Here is a 22,658-nt window from a genome sequence, read left to right on the forward strand (position 1 = left end):
ACAAATTATCTTAATAGCCAACCTGTACACTATAATGTTTTATTATTCCCGAAATATTATTAAGGAATTAAACTTTTTTAGTGGAAAAGTTTCCTTACTTGAGTTCCTTGAGCCCTTTAAGTTCCTTTATATAAATAGTCCAATTCAACAAATACTTACTAAACACCTATCTCATGCCAAGCACTGCAATAGGTGCTGAAAATATAAAAATTAATAATACCTAGTTTTATTTTTTTTAAGATTTTATTTATTTATTCAAACACACACACAGAGAGAGAGAGAGGCAGAGACATAGTCAGAGGGAGAAGCAGGCTCCCCACGGGGAGCCCGATGTAGGACTTGATCTTAGGACCTCAAGATCATGACTGAGCTGAAGGCAGACACTCAACCACTGAGCCACCCAGGCATCCCAGTAATACCTAATTTACAACCTGTGGGGTTAAAACTCTCACAGGTCCAGTGGAAGAGAAAGATAAAAACATAGTTGTAGCTCAAAGCAAATTCTATGATTGAAGGTATAATCAAAGAATGAGGGTGGGCATCTAAATTAGATGGAGGTAAGAGGAAGGCCTTGGGAAATTTTCCAGAGAAGGTGATATTTAATTTGAGCCTTGAAGAATGAGAAGGAATTTACGAGGTGAAAAGCAGAAAAGAGTATCCCACAAAGAAGGAATAGCATATGTAAAAACCCAGAGGCATGAAACAGCATGACATTTTGAAGGAGTTTCTTATAGTTTGAAATAGCCAGAATTTTTGTGCATGTGGAAGACATGCAGAGGATGAGGCTGTGGTAATTAATTTTATGTGTCAGCTTGTCTGGTCAAAGACAATTTTACATGTTTCTGCGAAGGGGTCTTTGGAGGAGATTTATGTTTAAATTCCTGGAATTGAGAAATTGGAAAGATTGCTTTCCACAGTGTGGGTGGGTCTCATCCAATCAGTTGAAGGCCTTAATAGAAAAGAGTACTATCTGCTGAGAAGAAGGGAATTCAGACTATTTGAACTTGAACTGCAAACAATCTTCCCCGGGGTTTTCAGCCTGCTGGCCTACCCTGAAGATATTGGTCTTGTCAGGCACCAAAATCACGTGAATTAATTTCTTTAAAAAAAACTCTATATATGTATACCTCACTTATTGCACATTGCTTTAGTATGCTTCACAGATAGTGTTTTTTGTTTTTTATAAATTGAGGTTTGCAGCAACCCTGTGTCTATTGGTGTCATTTTCCATACAATATTTGCTCACTTCATGTCTGTGTCACATTTTGGTGATTTTCACAATATCTCATTTTCATTATGGATATATTTGTTATGGTGATCTGCGATCAGTGATCTTTGATGTTACTATTGCAACTGTCTCGGGGTTCTATAAACTGTGTCCACATAAGATGGCAAATGTAATCAGTAAATGTCGTTTGGCTTCTGACTGCTCCATTTACTAGTTGTTCCCCCCATCTTTTTCTCCTCAGGCCTCCCTATTCCCCGAGATACAACATTAAAATTAGGTTAACTAATGACCCTACAATGGCCTGTAAGTGTTCATGTGAAAGGAAGAGTCACATGTCTTTTACTTAAAGGCTGTGAGTGATTAAGCTTAATGAGGAAGGGATGTTGAAAGCCAAAGTAGACTGTAAGCTAGGCCCCCTGTGCCAAAAAGTTAGCAGAGTGGAGAATGTAGAGGAAAAGTTCTTGAAGGAAATTAAAAGAGCTACTCCAATGAACACACAATGATAACAAGGCAAGACAGCCTTATTGAAGGAGAAAAAAAGAGGGAGGACTAGGTCATTCTGGGCAAATAGAATAATGTGAAAAAACCCTAGCATGTATTGAGCAGTTGATAGGTGCCAGATACTAAGTGTTTTGTGTGTACTAACAGATTTATTTATTTACTTACTTACTTATTTGAGGGAGAGAGAGAGAGAGAAAGAGAGAGCGAGCGCGTGCATGTGAGCAGGAGCAGGGGCAGATGGAGAGAGGAGAGGCAAAGAATCTCAAGCAGACTCTGTCCTGAGTGCAAAGCCTGATGCAGGGCTTGATCCTATGACTCTAGATCATGACCCAAGCTGAAACCAAGAGTCAGACACCCAACCGACTGAGCCACCCAGGCTCTCCCATATTAACTGATTTAATATTCTCATTCTACCCTACCAGGTAATAATATCATTATTGCAATTTTCAGAAGAGGAAATAAGTGAAGAAGTTACATAAGCTGCCCAAGGTCACATATTTATTAAGTTCTGTAGCTAAGATTCAAATCCAGGCAGTCTGGCTTCAGTATCCATTTTATTTTGTTTTAAATGTCCAACCCTATGCTTCTCTCTCTTCTTTAGTCATGCAGCAGTGCATGGATTCATTAAATCGTGAAGCCAGAAAGGCCCTTATATAATCCATCAGGTGGTTCTTGTACATGAAAATTACACATTAGGATTACTAGAGAGGTTTTACTTATTTTAGAGATTTTATTTATTTATTCACGAGAGACACACAGAGAGAGAGGCAGAGACATAGACAGAGGGAAAAAGCAGACTCCCTGCAGGGAGCTCAATGTGGGACTCGATCCCTGGACCTGGGATCACACCCTGAGCTAAAGACAGATGCTCAACCACTGAGCCACCCAGGCATCCCTACTAGGGAGGTTTTAAAAAATGCTAGTGCTTGGGGTGCTTTTTCTAAAACTTAAGATTTGTGGTAAAATATGCATAACACAAAAATTACCATATTTGCCTTGTTTAAGTGTATAATTCAATGTCATTAATTACATTCACAGTGTTGTATGACATCACTATGATTTCCATTTTCCTTACCCCAAACAGAAATAATTCCCCATTTCCCCTCCTCCCAGCACCTGGTAACTTCTAATCTATTTCCTCTTTTTATGAACTTGCCTATTCTAAATACTCACTTAAGTGGATTATACAATAGCTATCTTTTTGTGTCTGGCTTAATTAGCATACTTTCTTTAAGATATGTTCGGATTACAGTATATATTAGAACTTCATTCCTTTTTATGGCTGAATAATATTTGTATGAATGTACTACATTTTCTTTATTCATTCATCTCTTGGGGCACATTAGTTGTCCTCCCCTACTCCCAATCCTTGCCCACCAAACATGCTGGAGGAACCACTACTTTTTTTTTTTTTTTTTTTTTTTTAAGAGACGGGGTGGATGGGCACACGCGGGCAGCAGGGGGAGATAAAGAGACAAGGAGAGGGGCAGAGGGAGAGAGAGAATCCCAAGCAGGCTCTGTACCCAGTATAGAGCACAATGCAGGGCTCATCTCACAACCCTGAGATCATGACTTGAGCCTGAACTGAAATCAAGAGTTGGATGCTTAACTGACTGAGCCACCCAGGCACCCCAGGAGCCACTACTTTTTAAAACCTAGTATTGTCACACACAAAGAGAGTAAAATGACAAGAAGAGGCAGAAGCTGAGTATCAAGTGGCACAGGGAAAAGGCCCAGAGGAGTGAAAATATGTACAATTAGCTTGGATGACAGGAAGCCAGGTTTTAGGGTGAGATTCTCAGTGGCCGGAGTGGTCATGCGATTGAGATTTTTTTTAAAAAAAGATTTTAGGGATCCCTGGGTGGCGCAGCGGTTTAGCGCCTGCCTTTGGCCCAGGGCGCGAACCTGGAGATCCAGGATCGAATCCCACGTCGGGCTCCCGGTGCATGGAGCCTGCTTCTCCCTCTGCCTGTGTCTCTGCCTCTCTCTCTCTGTGACTATCATAAATAAATAAAAATTAAAAAAAAGGGATCCCTGGGTGGCGCAGCGGTTTGGCGCCTGCCTTTGGCCCAGGGCGCGATCCTGGAGACCCGGGATCGAGTCCCACGTCAGGCTCCCGGTGCATGGAGCCTGCTTCTCCCTCTGCCTGTGTCTCTGCCTCATTCTCTCTCTCTGTGTGTGTGACTATCACAAAAAAAAAAAAAAAAAAAAAAATTAAAAAAAAAAAAAATTAAAAAAAAAAAAGATTTTATTTATTCATATGAGAGAGAGAGAGAGAGAGAGAGCGCGCGAAGCAGAGAGAGAAGCAGGCTCCATGCAGGAAGCCCGATGTGGGACTCGATCCTGGGATTCCAGGATCATGCCCTGGGCCGAAGGCAGGCACTCAACCGCTGAGCCACCCAGGTGTCTCGAGATTTTTCTCCTCCTTTCCATACAGATATTTTGTCATCATCACCCCTATTATCTGTCAGAGAACTTATGATTTCAGGAAAGTGAAAATAGTCTTGTCTATTCTGAGGGCAGAATGTGATTCTGGGAGTGATGATGCTTCATTTAAGGCAACAAAATAAGTATTTTTCATGAGATCATTTACATGAATTAAGTGGTAGCTACTCCTGGGCTAGAATGTCAGACAGGGCTCCTGTGGGGGATAGGAGTAAAGTTAAGAAGCTAAGGTAGGGAAAGAGGGAGGGGATTGTGAAGAGGAAAAGAGAGAAAAGTAAGGAGGAGAGACTCATTTTGGGTGCTGTGTGACAAAGTTCTAGACAACCCCCTGGGACAAATTCAACAATAGAACCTACTGACCTGGGATCCCTGGGTGGCACAGCGGTTTGGCGCCTGCCTTTGGCCCAGGGCGCGATCCTGGAGACCCGGGATCGAATCCCACGTCGGGCTCCCTGCATGGAGCCTGCCTCTCTCTCTGTGACTATCATAAATAAATAATAAATAAAAATGAAAAAAAAAAAAAAAAAAAAGAACCTACTGACCTGGCTCTACATCTCCTACCTGGTGCCCTTCACATAGAATGTGTTCAGTAATGTCTACCAAATTAGTTTCCTCGAGTACCTTCTTTTACCTCCTTTTATCTTTTGATTTAAAGTGAGGGAGGCCATTAGTTTTCTCCAAATTTTTAATGCTCCACCCCTCCCCAATGCTCCCCTACTGCTAAACTTCCTAAGGTTTCACTTCCTCTCAAAGCTGGGTTGAGCCATGTTTAGTGCTTAGCACATTATCTGTGAGATGTAAATATCAATATGTCTGGCTATTGGGGATCCCTGGTGGCTCAGCGGATTGGCGCCTGCCTTCGGCCCAGGGCGTGATCCTGGAGACCCGGGATCGAGTCCTGCATCAGGCTCCCTGCATAGAGCCTGCTTCTCCCTCTGCCTGTGTCTCTGCCTTTCTCTGTGTGTCTTTCATGAATAAATAAATAAAATCTTAAAAAAATATATGTCTGGCTATTGAAACTTCCATCTTCCCTTCTGTTTTCACTGAATTTTAGAGCCATTCATTTTGCCTTTCTTTATTCTATTTGATTTCCCATTCTTGCTTTTTTATCCTATTTGATTGTTTCTGTTAGACTGCTGAAAATATTGTCATGATGTCTGGCTAAATCAAGGTCTTCTTTGTCTTCCTAGTCTCTCTCTGATAGCTTATTGCAAAGATGCTTTAATCTAAATGTTACAAAAGGGGACATAATTATTTGCCTTATTATTTTTTTTCCTAAGAGAGATGTGGTGGACTGTTGTTTGTCAAGCAATAATCTGATGCAGTATGAGTGGTATTTTTATTGAAAGTTCTACCGTTACATGTGGTATATATGTCCTAAGTAATACATCTGACTTAGAATGATTCTGTCTAGAATTTGCCTTGAAATTTAATTTTATATTTTTATAGAGGTAATATTCAATTGGCTTACCATAGGAGACTACTAGGCTGCATGTCTCTTCTTTTATTATTTATTCTTCTGTTGAATTTGCCTATGAGGAGTTCCTATATAATCTGAGTATTTGATTGAACTTTTGTACCATTAACGTTACTTATAGCCCCTACTTTACATCTTCATAAACTGTTCAGATTCATGATTTGATTATTAACTTGGTTCATTTTGATTATTTACCACCCACATGCAACATTCTGATTATCTCACCTTCTAAGAAAGACAAACATTCAACTCCTCATGATAAATTCTTCACTTCCTAAGTATGCCTGATTTAAGAAAGGGCATGTCCTTTACTTTCTACTCTGTTTTTTTCTCCCTTATTATAAATGTTCTCGTCTTTCAAGCTCTATTAGTTTACTTAAGAATTTTCTGGTTTGAGAGGTGGGAGCTCAGAAGCACGTTCTTTTTCCCCTAGAGCAGTGTACCTTTATGCAAAGATACAGGCTCAAAGAGTATTTTTTTTTTTAATCAAAGAGTATTGAAGTACAAGCAAACTTAAATACTTCCTCTATCTTCCTGATCTTTAATTGTTGCAGTGGGGAAGAAATAAGAATCCCTACTCAAAGAGGAGTGTTAAGGGGTATGTCAGCCAGGGTTCAGCCTAAGGATGGGTAGAATCATGCAGATAGTCTTTTTTTTTTTTAAATTGGAGTTCTATTTGCCAACCTATAGCATATCACCCAGTGCTCATCCCATCAAGTGCTCGTCACCCAGTCACCCCATCACCCCGCCCACCTCCCCTTCCACTACACCTTGTTCATGTCCCAGAGTAGGAGTCTCTCCTGTTCTGTCACCCTCATTGATATTTCCCACTCATTTTCTCTCCTTTCCCTTTTGTTCCCTTTCACTATTTTTTATATTCCCCAAATGAATGAAACCATATAATGTTTGTCCTTCTCTGATTGACTTACTTCACTCAGCATAATACCCTCCGGTTCCATCCATGTTGAAGCAAATGGTGGTTTATTCATCATTTCTAATGACAGAGTAATATTCCATTGTATACATAGACCACATTTTCTTTATCCTTTTATCTTTCGATGGGCACCGAGGCTCCTTCCACAGTTTGGCTATTGTGGACATTGCTGCTATAAACATTGGGGTACAGGTGTCCCGGCGTTTCACTGCATCTGTATCTTTGGGATAAATCCCCAGTAGTGCAATTGCTGGGTTGTAGGGTAGCTCTATTGTTAGCTCTTTGAGGAACCTCCACACGGTTTTCCAGAGTGCATGCTGATAGTCTTTGGGGCCTCAGAATATGGGCCCCTTTTCATCAACTTGGAGGGAAGAGTGGCTTCTCTCAACAGGTCTCAGGAGGTGTATTATTTAATAGCACAGAACCTGTGCAGTCCTGATGTCTCATGATATCCTGGAAAGGTGGTTGTTGTGTCCTCCCTTTTAGGTGATCAATTAGGTATAATCTTTCCATTTTTACTCAGGGACAACACTGTCCAAGCAAATTGGGGTATTAAGGTATCTTAGGGCTAGACTGCTCAGGTATAATGTAGTAACCTATCAGTGCTTTATAAATATTTATTTAAAAGCCAATTTTATTCATAGGTTTTAAGTATCACATTAGTACTTACAGTTATAATCAAGTTGTAGTAGCTAGATTTTTAGCTAAGACATTAAAAAAAAAAAGATTTTATTTATTTACTTGAGAGAGACAGGCAGAGAGCACCAGCAGGGGGGCAGGACAGAGGGAAAGGGACCAGCTGACTCCTTAATAAGTGGGGAGCCTGACACCGGCCTCAATCCCAGGACCCTGAGATCATGACCTAAGCTGAAGTCAGAAGCCTAACAGCCTGAGCCACCCAGCTGCCCCTATAGCTAGGACTTGTTACCATTACAGGGATCATTCTGGTAACTAAAGAACTCCCACTGTCAAGTAACATTTGCTTTAGGTACCATAAAGGAATTGTCCCAAGAATTCCTACCTAGACAGTAGGGATGTCAGTGTTAATTTTCATAACCGTAGGAGAGAGCTGACTGTGGGCCTTATGATGGAGAATGTAACTTAAGAAACATTGCCTCTTTTGGATAAAAATATTGGTTTCAGGCTTGCCACACTGAATTATCCCCATTGTTCAAGCAGACATCAAATTGTGTATCCTTTTAATCCATTTGTGTTGAGCATTTCAGGTTGATACATTTGTAGCCAGGCAGGCTGGTCCTCTGGTCCTATTGTTTCATATTCTCTCTACTTAGCTGAGTTGTTCTACACAACTGAAACATACACCTCTGCCTTGGAGGGCACTTTCTCACATAAATCTTTGTCAGAGGAGCTTGGAGTGATGAGATTAGTTCAGACCCTTTGTCTCTGGGAGGAAGGAGTAGAGTTGGCACATGGTCAGAACGAATAACTTTGAACAGGTGGTAGAAAGTTGTGATCACTGAACTGCAGTGTCTTACATGGGAGATATCAAAATAGTAGAAGTGTGAAATCATTAAAAAGACATTGAGTTTGAAGAGGGTTGAATCAAAAGATCCCAATAATTACCCTCTAAAACTCTATATCTTAAAATAAATATAATTATTACTCTAGTTGGCAGAGCCAGAATCCAAAACCAACATTCCTGACTTCTAAATTTCTTTTTTTGTTGTTGTTAAATATTTTATTTATTTACTCTTGAGAGAGACAGAGAGAGAGAGAGGCAGAGGGAGAAGCAGGCTCCCTGTGGGAAGCCTGATGTGGGACTCAATCCGAGGACCCCAGGATCACGATCTGAGCCAGAGGCAGATGTTCAACCACTGAGCCACCCAGGCACCCCTGACTTCTAAATTTCTTATCTCTAGAAAATATTTTTTCTTCTCCTCTTTACTTGATAAATTGTTACATATGCATAAAGTTAATTCAGGTATTCTTTTCACTGGGAAACTTGCTAAGACTGCCTCATATTTGGGTTAGGTGTTTTTTGTAAGTGCTCCAGCAGCTCCTTGAACTTCATGTAGCTTGCATTATTAACTTCCTAAAATATTACATTTGACTTTACTTGTTTCTTCCATAGTCTGTGAGCTCTATGAGAGCAGAGACCACTCCTGTTTTATCTTCATATTTATAGAGCCTAGCATGGTACTGGGCTTATGATACCTCATAATTCTTTGAAATGAATACATGTTGACTTAAATGTGCAAAAATGTAGGAACTAGTCAGGATTTCAGGTTCTGTTTAATAAGTTGTATTCATGAAACCTGAAATTAAATGAAAACTAGAGAGACTGGAGAAGATTTTTATGTATCTCTTTAGTATAACATGGTTTTGGGATCAGTGGGACACAATATAATATTAATAGTGTTGAGAAATACCTGGAATATGTCTATCATAGACTAATCCATTGACAGAAAAAAACAAAAATTACACAGTGCAAAAAATAATTTAAAGTATGCAGTTGGAGGGGCACCTGGGTGGCTTAGTGGTTGAGTGTCTGCCTTCGGCTCAGCTCATGATCCTGGGGTCCTGGGATCAAGGCCCATATCAGGCTCCCCACAGGAACCCTGCTTCTCTCTCTATGTCTCTGCCTCTGTGTGTCTCTTATGAATAAATAAAATCTAAAAATAAAGTATGCAGTTGGACTAGGATTAAATACACTAATATATGCATAACAGGATGTAGAATAAAGCTTTGGAATTAGCATCCATGATCCTAAAATGGAGAGTAAAATGTTCCTCTCCCTCACCCTCCCTACTTTTTTATTAAGTAGGCTCTATGCTGATTGTGGAACCCAATGTGGTACTTGGACTCATAACCCTGAGATCAAGACCTGAGTAGAGATTAAGAGTTGAACACTTAGCCATTTGAGCCACCCAGATGCCCCAAAATGTTCCACTTTCAAAAGTCCATCAATTAAGGCCAGATACAAGAGGCTTTTAACTTTCACTGAGATCACTATTCCTTCCTATACTATACTGGGGAGGTCAGTGGGGTGTTCCAGTTATCTACTGCAGGTACCAAATCACTCCAAAGCTGAGTAGCTTAAAACAATAATCATTTTATTGTCTATCATAGTTTCTGTAGATCAGGAATTTGGAAAGGACTCAGCAGGGAGATTCTGACTCAGTGTCTCTTAACTTGAAGTCACATGAGTGGCTACAATTGGAACAGCAGGGGGCTGGAGCAGCTGGAGGGGGTATGCCCAGGCATTTTTTTTCTCTTAATGTAGTCTCAGGACCATTCCATATGGTTTCTATACATGGGCTAGTTTGAGCTTCCTCATACCTTGGACTCAGAGCAGTCAGACTGCTTATCTGTTGGCTCAGAGCTCCAAGCACAAGTATTGCAACTAGGAAGGCATAGCTACGTTACTTTTTATGACCCAGCCTCAGAAGTCACAATGTCACTTCTTCCATACTCTATTGGTTAAAACTGTTACAAAAGCCAACCTATTTTTAATGGTATGGGATATAGACTCCACCTCTCTATTTAATAATGTCAAATTCACATTTAAGAAAATCCCAAACACGTAGTATGGGAGATACTGGATTTGTGGTTCTCTTTGGAAAATACAATCTCTTCACAGGGGTCATGTTATCTGTTATGGGTCTTTGGTTTAAGAAAAATGTCAGGGCATCCCTGGGTGGCTCAGCGGTTTAGTGCCTGCATGGAGCCTGCTTCTCCCTCTGCCTGTGTCTCTGCCTCTCTCTCTCTCTCTCTCTCTCATCTGTGTCTATCATAAATAAATAAATAAATAAATAAATAAATATTTTTTTAAAAAAAAGAATTTACCTTTAAAAAAAAAAAGAAAAATGTCATACTTTTTCCTTATGGGAAAAGGGAGGGGCAAGTCCTCCCTTATAGCTGAGTGTGAAGGATACCAGATCATTATGTGCAATAATTGAGTGTGCCTTCTCATTCTCCATTTGGAAATTGTTTAGACAGCACATTTTAATTTGCCCTTTGCTTGCTTCAATAAAGAAAAATACAATTGGAGAGAAGGGGCAGTGGCAAATTGTTTGTACACTCACTGGAGTGATAAGGATATGTGAGTTTCCTGGGGCCAAGTGGATACTATTGGTGCCTGCCCAAGAGAGCTGTCTACCAGGCAAGAGGACCAAGCTGCAAAAATCTGTGGGCCATAAGCCCTAGGGCAGAAGGCACTCTTACATCAGTGATTTATGCATTGGGGAGGCCTTATAAAATTTACCCAAGATAGCCTACATTTGGATATGTACAACCTAGAGAGTATCAGTGATCTATCAGAGTTAACAGAGAAACAAAGACAATAATCAAGGAGTTAATTCCAGTGTTATCAGAGTCAGGGTTCAACCTAAGACCCAGAACCAGTAAGAGATTTATTACAAGAAATTGGCTAATATAATTGTGGGGGCTGAATAAATGAGTCTGAAGTCTTTAAGGCAGGCAGTTAGGAAGAGAAGATTCAAGAGCATGTTGGAACCCCATGACCACAGGCAGAAGCTTGTTGCCCACAGGTAGTAAGGAAAAGATCATGAGTAGGCTGGAACACCAAGGGCAACTTGTTTGGAATTTCCAATCCCAAGAAAAGCCCATGCCCTCTTTTAAAGGGCTCACTCAATCAGGTCAGGTCCATACAAAATAGAGTTCCTTTTGATTAACTTAAAGTCAACTGATTAGGGCCTTTTTTTTTTTTTTTTTAAGAGACAGAAAGGTTGCATGTGAATGGTGGTGGGGCAGGGGTGTGAGGCAGAGGTAACAGCAGAGTCTTATGCAGCCTCCAGCATAGAGCCAGATATGGGGCTTGATCTCAGGACTCTGAAATCATGAGTTGAGCCGAAAATGAGAGCTGGAGGCTTAACAAACTAAGCTACCCAGGTGCCTCTGATTAGGGACTTTTATCATATCTGCAAAATACCACCATAGCAACACCTGGATTAGTGTTTGATTAAATGACTAGGGAATGTCGTTCAGCTCAGCCAAGTTTATACATCAAAAAGCTATCACACAACAGCAGCCATTATAAAACGTGTCTGTTTCCTTTTCCTTTCTCCCTGTGCTAAAACACTGGAGGAGCTAGAGCCTAAAATAGGGAGATGAAGGAGGGATCCCAGAGGCAGATTGCATTGCCCTTGTGCAGATTCCAAAGGGAGGGAATGAGAGGAGTAAAATGGCAGACCACATCCTCTCTCTATCCATGTCCCTAGAGCTACAAATCTGGCCTGCGATAGGGAAGGGGAAAGCTTTGAATGGATAGAAGACAAAATTTTAACAATAGATAGCACATGAGAAGTTATGGGTTCTTTTTTTCTTTTTTAAGATTTTATTTTTTTGTTCATGAGAGACACAGAAAGAAGGCAGAGACATAGGGCAGAGGGAGAAGCAGAGGGAGCCCAATGGGAGACTGAGCCCAAGGCAGATGCTCAACTGCTGAGCCACCCAGGTGTCCTGAAAAGTTATGTATTCTAACAGAGATGTCAGCAAGACACTTGCTGACTAGCAGAAAGGAGATTTTAACATAGCAAATTTGGGTACAACCCCACTGAGTTGAGACAGCTAAATAATAAAATGATTAGATTATAAAATTAGGGGAACTACTGCAGATGTTAGACAAAGAAGAAAAAAAAAAAGGCTATAGAGTGGCCAGGGAAAGCTTCTTTCTCAAGGGCAAAATTTGGACTGGCCCTTCTTAAAAGATGAGCAATGTTTAGAAAGTTGGAGTAGAGAAAACTAGTGAGAATAAAGACTTGGAGAAATGACATGTACGTGTGGGGAGTGACGTCAGGGAGGGCACTGGACTGATCACAGCCAAATATTAAGGAGCCAAATATTGAAAGGGGCTAGATGTGAGGCAAAGTCTGGAGAGCCAGGCACGAGAGCTGACATTCAGTGAGGTTGCCAGGAGGAAATCACTATAAATTCTTAAATTGGGAAAGCTTAAGGGAGGTTTTTGTTTTGTTTTGAATCTTTTGAAAACAGATTAAATAATAATATAGATAATATATCTATCTATATATTCCTATATAGGAATAATATATTATATTATAAATAATATATTAATTATAATTATATTATAATATATAATCATATATAATTATGTATATATGATTATATAATAATAATATTCATATATTGGAATAATATAGACAGACTTTATGGCAGAAGGATTGGGGCTAGTTAGGATGCTGTTGCAATATTCTATATAGGAATTCACAATAAGAAAGGAAAAATCTGAGAAATATCCCAAAGACAAGAACAGTAAGACTGATGACCAAATGAAAATGTGACAGCAGAAAAGACAATTCAGAGTATTCCTTGGTTTCTAGCTTGGGGAACTAGAGAAATGAAGGTATTGCAAACATAAATGAGGAGGTTAGGGAAGGCAAATCTATTTGGGAGACCAAGACTATTTAATCTGGGATTATTGAAGCTGAAGTCAAATTTGATACAAATTGGAAGAAAAGAGTATCAATTAGCTTCATAGTAATATTCAGGAAGGACTGCAAGTAGGAGGTCCAGGCTAGGAAAATGAAGAACTTGAGGCACAGGCAGTGTTTTTTTAAATGGCTTTTTCCAACTGAAGATGGTGTCATTTAGCAGAGAAAAGAGTAAAGAGGAATGAAACAGTTGGCTACCCAGCTGGTGTCAAAGAACAAAATAGGATTTGATTTGTAGACCATGGTTTAAGATCCTAGAACTGGTGAGTTTTTGGCAAGGATGGGGGTATGTCATAAGGAGGAAAAAATAAAAAATAAAAAGGTTTACTCTTTTTTTTTTTTTTTTAATGGGAGGAATCATTGGGAAGAAAGGAAATTGTTCTTAGAAAAAAAGAAAACACACAGGAAAGATAACTGAATGAACAAATACAAGTTTTGGAGACAGAATAACAGTGTAGAAGACACCTAGTGTTTTAAGAAAGGTCAAAGGTGAAAGGATGCTGGATTCTGTTAACATTTACTGAGGTTCTTTATATGTATCATCTCATTTAATCCATACAACAAAGCTTTTTTCTCACTTAACAAAATGTCATGGACATCTTTCTGTGTCAATAAAGATTTGCATCGTCATTTTTAATGGATATATATAGCATAGTATTCCATTGTATGGAATTATGGTAAGCTGCAATGAACCCTTCTATTCATACATTTTTTCTACACTTTTTTGTATGCTCTTTTTCTTAGCAGATGAACACCTTGTTTTAGTTTGCAATTTAATTTTTTCAATATCGTGATTCAAAAATAAAAATACAAAAATGTACATAGTACAAATGTTTTCTTCCATTCTTGTTCCCTATTCCACCCTTACTTTGTATCTTTCCATAATTCCTTTATGTTATATAAGCATATACAAATACATATTATTTTTTCCTTTTTTAAACACATAAGTGATCATATCTTTAGGATAAAATCTCAAGTGATATTGCTGAATTAAAGGGTAATTTTAGTTAAAATCTTAATTTTTCTAATTTTGGTCTATCTATATACCTGAACATGTATGGTTTGGTATTATTGTACGGAGAGTCCAGAATAAATATTTAAAAGACTATACTTTGTGCAATAAAGCTAATTGTGATATTATACAGACTTTGGACTTCTTCATTTAAAATTCATAATATAAACAAAGGAACACAGTGAAAAGGAAAGTTCTTATCTAAGTTATTTACTTTTCTGTGTTTTTCTTATTGGATGAGTAGAAAAACATAGGAATGAAAAGATGGAAAAATATGAGTTGTTGGTGGTGTAAAGATAAGAAACAGAGCTGAATGAGATACAAAGAATAAGCTGAATGAGGGGCAGACAATTTCATTGGGCCTCCTACATCTGATAAGGCATATTGCTAGATCTCTTCTTACTCCTTTTTTTAAAACTACTATTACAACCTCTATGTGATTAGAATAGAAATTAAAACTAAATTTCAACTGAATGAATATGTACATTTGTCTCTTTTTTTTTTCTTAAATAGAATTGATTATCTGAAGAAATGGATACTTCTCCCTCCAAAAAATATCCAGTTAAAAAACGGGTGAAAATACATCCCAACACGGTGATGGTGAAATATACTTCTCATTATCCCCAGCCTGGGGATGATGGATATGAAGAAATCAATGAAGACTATGGAAATTTTATGGAAGAAAATCCAAAGAAAGGCCTGCTGAGTGAAATGAAAAGAAAAGGAAGAACTTTCTTTGGAACCATGGACACTCGACCTCCACTAACAGAAGACCCAATGACCAATGATATTGGACAATTCCAGAGCTTTGCAGAAAAAAATATTTTTCAATCCAGAAAAATGTGGATAGTGCTGTTTGGATCTGCTTTGGCTCATGGATGTGTAGCTCTTATCACTAGGCTTGTTTCTGATCGTTCTAAAGTTCCATCTTTAGAGTTGATTTTTATCCGTTCTGTCTTGCAGGTCTTATCTGTGTTAGTTGTGTGTTACTACCAGGAGGCCCCCTTTGGACCCAGTGGATACAGATTACGACTCTTCTTTTATGGTGTATGCAATGTTATCTCTATCACCTGTGCTTATACATCATTTTCAATAGTTCCTCCCAGCAATGGGACCACTATGTGGAGAGCTACAACCACAGTTTTCAGTGCCATTTTGGCTTTTTTACTTGTAGATGAGAAAATGGCTTATGTTGACATGGCTACAGTTGTTTGCAGCATCTTAGGTGTTTGTCTTGTCATGATCCCCAACATTGTTGATGAAGACAATTCTTTATTAAATGCCTGGAAAGAAGCCTTTGGGTACACTATGACAGTGATGGCTGGACTGACCACTGCTCTTTCTATGATAGTGTACAGATCTATTAAAGAAAAGATCAGCATGTGGACTGCACTGTTTACCTTTGGTTGGACTGGGACAATCTGGGGAATATCTACTATGTTTGTTCTTCAAGAACCCATCATCCCATTAGATGGAGAAACCTGGAGCTATCTCATTGCCATATGCGTCTGTTCCACTGCTGCATTCTTAGGAGTTTACTATGCCTTGGACAAATTCCATCCAGCTTTGGTCAGCACAGTACAACACCTAGAGATTGTAGTAGCTATGGTCTTGCAGCTTCTAGTGTTACACATATTTCCGAGTGTCTATGATGTTTTTGGAGGGGTAATTATTATGATTAGTGTTTTTGTCCTTGCTGGTTATAAACTTTATTGGAGGAATTTAAGAAGGCAGGATTATCAGGAAATACTAGACTCTCCCATTAAATGAATGCTTGATTATTATCTTGTTAACATTTAGTTATTAATAGGTACACTGCCATTTTAATGTTTACCTATAAATGTCTTGTGTTGTATAATTGACAGAGTGCTATATAATATATAATTATGCAGATGTAGACATTTGTTCTACTCTAATATGTTAAAAAACAAATATTAAATATGTGAAACATGATGAAACTGTGTCTTTATTGTAAATAACAAAAGGTAATTGTCGTAGGAGAAATGTTAACTTTCATCACTAAAGAATATAATACTTGAGGAAATGACCTCTTTCAGATGGAACTCCTGTGGCCCTATACAAATGTTCATGCCCAGTGTTCTACAAATGTTTAATAAGAATTCTTCAATATTCAAAAATCTTCATTGGTGAAAAGTACATGATAAGGTGAAATGCTTAATACCTAGCCCTGTTTTGTCACCCACTTACATTAGAAACTAGAGGTGACTGGGTTGGGTAAGGGAGCTTGAGTTGAAGCAAGGAAGAGGGAACAAAGGAAAACAGCTGTTTTTTCAATGACTATAGTGGTTGTCCTACTTTCAAATAGGCAAGTGGTCTTTCCTTTGCTATGGCTACATTAGGTAATGTGTAGGAAATGGAAGTAGGGAGAAGACTGGATTCTTGACAGCTCTACTTGGTCTATGGCACGTTGTTCATGATGTTGGGAAACTTAATATTGGGGCAGGGTCTGTTTATCCTTAGTTTTACAGATCTTTTCCAAAACTGCCCTTGTTTATGATTTTGTAGCAAGTACACGTGTGAGCTATATAGTAAAGGTACTCCTTACCCCTGGCAAAAGACACTAACAGGAATCACAGTATAACAGAAAACTGATACAACATGGTAACTTGAAATTCTTTTCAAAAGGGCATAAAAACCAGTAAAACCATATAAAGTAGCATTGATTTGGATCTAATTTTGGCAATTTTTACTAGTTTAGTACCACAAATGTTGATTATGGTTATTAAGCTATTGTTGTTGTTATTGAGCTATTGTAGCTCCAAATTCAGTCTTCTATACTTTCTTCTGTGATGCTATGGTTCAGACCCCGCGAACTACATTTTTCCTATGCTGGCTGGTCTCCTACTACATTCTACCAAAAAAGGGCATTAGAGGGAGACTGGAAGACAGAGAAGGAGGGAAAGGATTTTGTCCTTTCCATTTTTTGCAGTTTCTGTCACTGTTACCCCAGCAATAAGCAACAATAGCCCTTTGGTCCAGCAGCAGTAACTGATACCAGCCTTGAGCTTCTTTTGGCAGTCCTCTATCCCCTAACCAGCCTCATCATGGCCCTCTCAGTAGGAGGACCAGCTAAACAGCATCCTTTCTGGGATCTGAGCCATAGCTCAGCTGGGTCATTCTTCTGAGCTTCTGAGACTTTATAGTCCAACCTTGACCTCTCTTTTTCACTTACCGTAACGGTGGTAGCTGCTCCATACAGTTACCACCTCTGGGCTACTACAGTGTTCCCTTTTTGCTTTTTTAGTCTATCAATACCCAATACTAGAATCTTTCTGTTGTAATATCCTGTGGTTTCTAGTTTCTGTCATCTTGACTAATATGTCTCTAAACCTTCCCCAAAAGAGCCCATAATCATTAGTAGGGTATCTGGGCTTTTGGGAAGAAGTTAATATTTAGATTTTCCAGGAATTACCAGACACTGGCTCTCAATTATCTAAATTGAGGAAATTATCCAAATTGAAACACAGAAAGCAAAATATTTGAAAAAAAAAAAATATGAACAGAGTCTGGAATGACCTGTACTTGCAACCAAGAAGTCTAGCATAAGAGTAAATGTAGTCTCAGAGGAGGAAAGGAAAAGGGGCATAAAAAAATATTCGAAGAAATGTTGGCCAAAACATTTCTAAATTTGATAAAAGGAAACTACAATATCAATCAGCAATCCACAGATCCAGGGAAATAAGTGAACCCCAAGCAGCATAAATACAAAGAAAACCACACCTATAAACATAGTACAACTGCTGATAAAGAAAACTTTAAAAGCAGCAAGAAAAAACACATATGACATATAAGAAAACAGTAAGACTTAACAGCTAGCTTCTCATCAGAAACATTGGAAGCCAAAAAATTACAGAATGACATCTTAAAGTGCTGAAAAAACCCCTTGATGGCTTCTTACTGCCTATAGGATAAAGGATAAAGTCCTTAACTTCTATAAGCTGCTATTGCTTACATTTCTAATCATCATCTGCTCTAGCAATATTGTGTAATAAAACTTTTTAATTGTGTAATACTATTTTAAATGCAGGCCCCTCTATGTGGAAAACCTATCTCTTCTTTGCTTATTTGCCTGACTAGCCTGACCACACAACTCCCCCTGTAATTTACTATCCCCCTGTATATATCTATGTAGCTGTATTAACTATATTAACAATAAATATATTTAAATCTCATTTTCTGACACTGGATTGAGCTCTTTTCAGTTAAGATTGATCTTTAGACCTATTATAGTGCCTACCACAGAGTGGACTCAATAAATTTTTGTTGAATTAATTCCCATAAAGGCATAACAGTACTTAGTCCAGAAATTAAATTTAGTTACCACTGATTTTTATACTTCATAGTCAAGCTTGTGATTAGTTACTTCTTGTTGATTAGTAAGTAGGGCTTTTTTGTTGTTGCCCTGAACAGTTCTACCTGGCAGTGATGCTAAACCAGATCATTCTTTAATCATTTCTAACTATAAGCTATCAAGTTTCCTAGGAAAGATTGGAGGCTCATTTTCCCCATTTCATATCTTCCCAAATCCTTTCCTTTGGGATTAATGAAATGAGCTGCCTGCGTGTGTTTATCCCAGACAGATTAGCTATCCCTATTCAAAGCCCCATTTCCAGTCCATAGGTTGTAAGTTTTGGTCTAAATATTATTGTCACCTGATTCTGGCTAGTCTCTGGTCCACTCAGCACTAATTAGCAGGGTTTGAGCACTAATTAATTTGGTTTGAGTTCTATTAAAAGAAAGGAAGAAGAAGCCATGTGTTTATTTATGTTTGGAAGTTGGGGAGACAGGGTGTATAAAAGGAAGTCTCTGGGACAACTCCCACCCCATAAAAACATGTACTCCATTCCTTCTAAGTCACTATCCTACAATTTCATACATGACTTTTGCATACTACCCTTCTACCCAATGTTTTGTTTCATTGCTATTTCTTTTTTATCTTCAATTACTTCTCCTTTTCATATTTTTGAGCTTTTTTTTTTTTAAGATTTCCTGGTAAGAATGATGATGAGGAAACTTGAAGGAAAACTAAAAAGAAAAAAAAAATGTTTATTGGGAACTAAAAACCCATTTAAAAGAAAACTCCCTTATTTCTTCTATTGCATAAGTAGGTGGCACACAGTAGTCAAGAGAGCTAGATCAAAATCTTGTGAAGGGTCTGTTCAGACCATTGGTCCATTCAAAATACATACTCCCTTACAAAATAAAATTTAAACTTATGACTTCAGCATATTTTTCTGGGTTTATTTTCCCCACTTAAGGCAGTGGTATGGGCTACCTGATGGCAAGAACCACTTTCCCTGTCATATTCATATTAATACTCCCTAAACCATTACATGTTAAATATGTAAGTAGAATTGAACTGAGCCAGGTTTTGCTAACAGTTTGTTGTATGATTTTGGAGAAACCGTTTTCACCTCTGGACAATCATTTCTCCAGCTTAAAAAAAAAAAAGGAATATAATAGCATCTCAATCAACAAACTTTATAAGATGTATCAACAAATAAAACTACTGTATTAGCTTGAGCTGCCAACAACAGAAATTTAATTTCTCCTGATAATGGAAGTTGCACCTCTGGACAATCATTTCTCCAGCTTAAAAAAAAAAAAAGGAATATAATAGCATCTCAAATCAACAAACTTTATAAGATGTATCAACAAATAAAACTACTGTATTAGCTTGAGCTACCAACAACAGAAATTTAATTTCTCCTGATAATGGAAGTTGAAGCCCCATATCAGCGTGCCAGCGTGGTCAATTACACGCGAGAGCTCTCTTCCAGGTTTCTCACTGTCCTTTAGGATTAAGGCCTCACTCTTATCTCAGCTGATCTTAAGTACCTCCTAAAGGCCGTATCTTCAAATACAGTCACATTAGGAGTCAGAGCTTCAGCACATGAATTTTGGGAGGGGACAAACTCAGTTCATAGCAGTTCATGATAAAATATGCAAAGGTATTTAGACCCTTAGAGTAAATCTGAAGTTCACTTACATTATTCGCTTTGGATGCTAATAATGGGATGCAGACATAGGGTAGCTGTGGCCCAGAGTTTCGTGGTTTACTTGGCCAGTTAACTTGAAGCCAGGAGGGGGTCCTAGGTGATTTGTGCTTGACCTTGTGATCCCAAATAATGGCAACCAAACCACATTCATCAGCACTGAAATGAATAATATCGAAGTTAAAAGCAAAAAAAGTGTGAATCCTTGGGACTTCCAGTCAGGGTCAGGGTTAGAGAAGGGAAAGGATGATTGATGTATTAACGCCTTAAAACGATATTTACTAAACACCTATTATGTAGTAGGTAGTGGGGGAAAAATAATACTGACATGGTTCCTGACTTGAGGAATTTACCATCTAGGTAGGGGTGCGTACAAACTCAACAGCTCGTTTGGGAAAAACACCTCCGCTCCAGGAAAGGGATCTAACTCAGCAGGCTTTCCTGACAAGGGGACGCCTAAGGGGAGCGGAGCCACAGACATGGTTCAGAAGAAGGAGGCAGGTCGGGGTAAGGGGCTGTGGTACTAGCGCGGGGAGAACCCACTCCTTGATGACCCGGCAGGTGGCTGGGGCTGGGCCGCTAAGAACGCGGGCGGGCACACTTGGCACCGCAGGTCATTGTCCTCCTCACAGCACGGCTAACGCAGCTGAGACTGGAAGCTCTCCACGCACCCAGGCACTTGGAAGGCCCCCAGGCTCAGCTTATTCCGGGCTGTGGCTCAAATTAACCACACATCTTACATTTTTTCTCTCAGGTTCCCATTTCCAGGCCTTTTGGTTTGTTTTTCGTTTTCTCCCCGTCCGTAAAAACCTTTCGTTGGCAAGAACCTCTTCGAGTGCAGAAACCAGGAGGAAGCTCCCAGAACAGCTGGGGCTGAACCAGGGAGGCGGCAATGTCTGCCGTGGAGTCTCTACCGTGCGCTGGGGAGGAAGGCCCAAAGTAACCGGCTAGAGCTGCCGGAGACAGAAACCACCACAGCGAGGGTCAGGCCAGGCGCTTCCCAGCCTCTCGCTCGCTCTCCGCAAACCGCCTCAGCTTGCTCCACGCCCAGCCCAGCCCAGCGCTTGATTGACAGGCGGACCCGCCCAATCCGAGCGCGGCGCAGACAGGTCTCGCTTCAGGGATAGGAGGGCAGGGAGCAAGGGAACCAATCGGATTGTGCCGGGAGGGGGTTTCCTGCCCGCGCGGGTCCGCCCACGGCCTCCGGGCCAGTCGGCGTCGGAGCCCCGCCCGCCCGCCGCGCGCGTCCCGCCCCTCTCCTGAGAGCTACGCGGCGGCGGAGCGGAGGCCTCGTGCCGTAACGGCCATCGCGGCGGCCGCGGCGGTCTCCCTGTCCCCTCCTCAGGTGAGCTGGGGCCGCACGGGCCCGGCAGAGGGAAGGTGGGACGCTCCTGCCGGGAGGCAGACGCACAGCCAGCCTTCCGTCTCCCCGTGCGTCCACACAGCCTGCTACTGGCTGCGTCGCTTCTTCCTCTTCTCTGGTGAAGTTAGCCCCCCGGGCGCCGTCTGCCGGCCCAGAGCTGAGCCGGAGGGGGCGGGGAGGCCGCTCGGCCGGGCCTGGGCGTTTGCATCGTGGCTCCGCGCGACCCTCTGGCCGGTGCCCCGGGCGGCGCAGCCCCAGGCCTCGCTCTGGCCGGCAGCTCCTGCCGGGCTGGGAGGTCGAGTGCGCGGCGCTCGAGCCCCCCTGCTTTTCCTCCCTAAAAAAGTCCTGTCGCCTGTTGTGGCGTAATCCGAGGCCGGGAAGGTAGGGACGTGGTAGAGGAGGGAAGGGGTGCGCTCACTTCCAGCTCTGCTGGAGGGGAGGGAGCCGCAACCGGTGCTGAGGGTGGACATCCTTGGGATGTGCCCTGTGCCCCTCCCCCCACCCCCCAGCAGTTTCTCTCATTCTCGGGAAATCTGGGTTATTTTAATCGTAGGGACCTGCTGTAGTGTTTCGTACGTTTGCTTGTTGCTTTGGCTGTGAGCTTTTGACTTAAGTAGAATATATCTGGTAAAAAAAAAAAAAAAATCTCAATAGTTGGTTTTGTGACTTTTTTTTTTAGGTGTTTCCATAAAAAGTTAAATTTGCCTTTCGAAGCTCGGGAAGCTGGATTTTGTTTAGGGCTGAGAACTGGAACATCATAGGCGCTCAGTTAAGGTCGAACGGATGAGCTGGTCACCTAAAAATAATTCTACCCGTTAGATTTGGTAAGGAAACAGGAGTTAGGGAAGAATGAAGTTGAGAATTTTTCGAATCCTGTCAGATTGGTGAGCAAAGAAGCTCGGTGTCTGGTCAAAACGGGTAAACGTTGCAAGAGGTATTCATTTTTTAAAAGTCTTACTTTGGTAGATTTATGAAAAACCAGCCTTACAATTTACTAAGCACCTGGAGAGCACTATTCCTAAAATCTCAATCTTCAGCGAGGTCACAAAGTAAATGAGGGAAATTATCCAAGAAGAAAAGGTTTTGTTTGTTTGAGAACTGTCAGTTAATATTCGGTTCTTAAATAGGCTCTCTTCCACAATTTGATAGTATCTCAAGAAATATGCATTGGTTGGTTGATAGTAAGTTTCATTCCATCTTGATCATAGACTCTGGAATTTTCTTTTTTGGGAAAATTGTGATCTGGAGAA

At 40.3% G+C, this 22,658-nt stretch overlaps 2 protein-coding genes across 10 annotated transcripts in view; both read left to right on the top strand.

The window, feature by feature from the left end:
* The window catches only part of SLC35G2 (solute carrier family 35 member G2), a 43,639-nt gene extending 25,418 nt beyond the window's left edge, over positions 1-18,221 (top strand). For all 3 annotated transcript variants that reach the window (XM_025449070.3, XM_025449071.3, XM_025449072.3), the window contains exon 2: positions 14,542-18,221. In XM_025449070.3, coding sequence (XP_025304855.1) covers positions 14,560-15,798 — 1,239 coding nt within the window. In that variant the 5' untranslated portion in view covers positions 14,542-14,559 and the 3' untranslated portion in view covers positions 15,799-18,221. The remainder of the gene's footprint in view (positions 1-14,541) is intronic.
* A 3,023-nt stretch (positions 18,222-21,244) lies between these two features.
* The window catches only part of NCK1 (NCK adaptor protein 1), a 76,349-nt gene continuing 74,935 nt past the window's right edge, over positions 21,245-22,658 (top strand). For 2 of the 7 annotated variants that reach the window (XM_049099678.1, XM_049099679.1), the window contains exon 1: positions 21,294-21,390. The gene's annotated coding sequence lies outside the window, so the exon portion shown is untranslated. Of the gene's footprint in view, positions 21,527-21,620; positions 21,790-22,087; positions 22,233-22,658 lie in introns of those variants that run through there. The other 5 variants (XM_025449074.3, XM_025449073.3, XM_049099677.1 and 2 more) reach the window with 5 other exon arrangements.

This window comes from Canis lupus, chromosome 23 (genome assembly GCF_003254725.2).
Source record: "Canis lupus dingo isolate Sandy chromosome 23, ASM325472v2, whole genome shotgun sequence".
In the NCBI taxonomy this organism is placed as follows: Eukaryota; Metazoa; Chordata; class Mammalia; order Carnivora; family Canidae; genus Canis; species Canis lupus.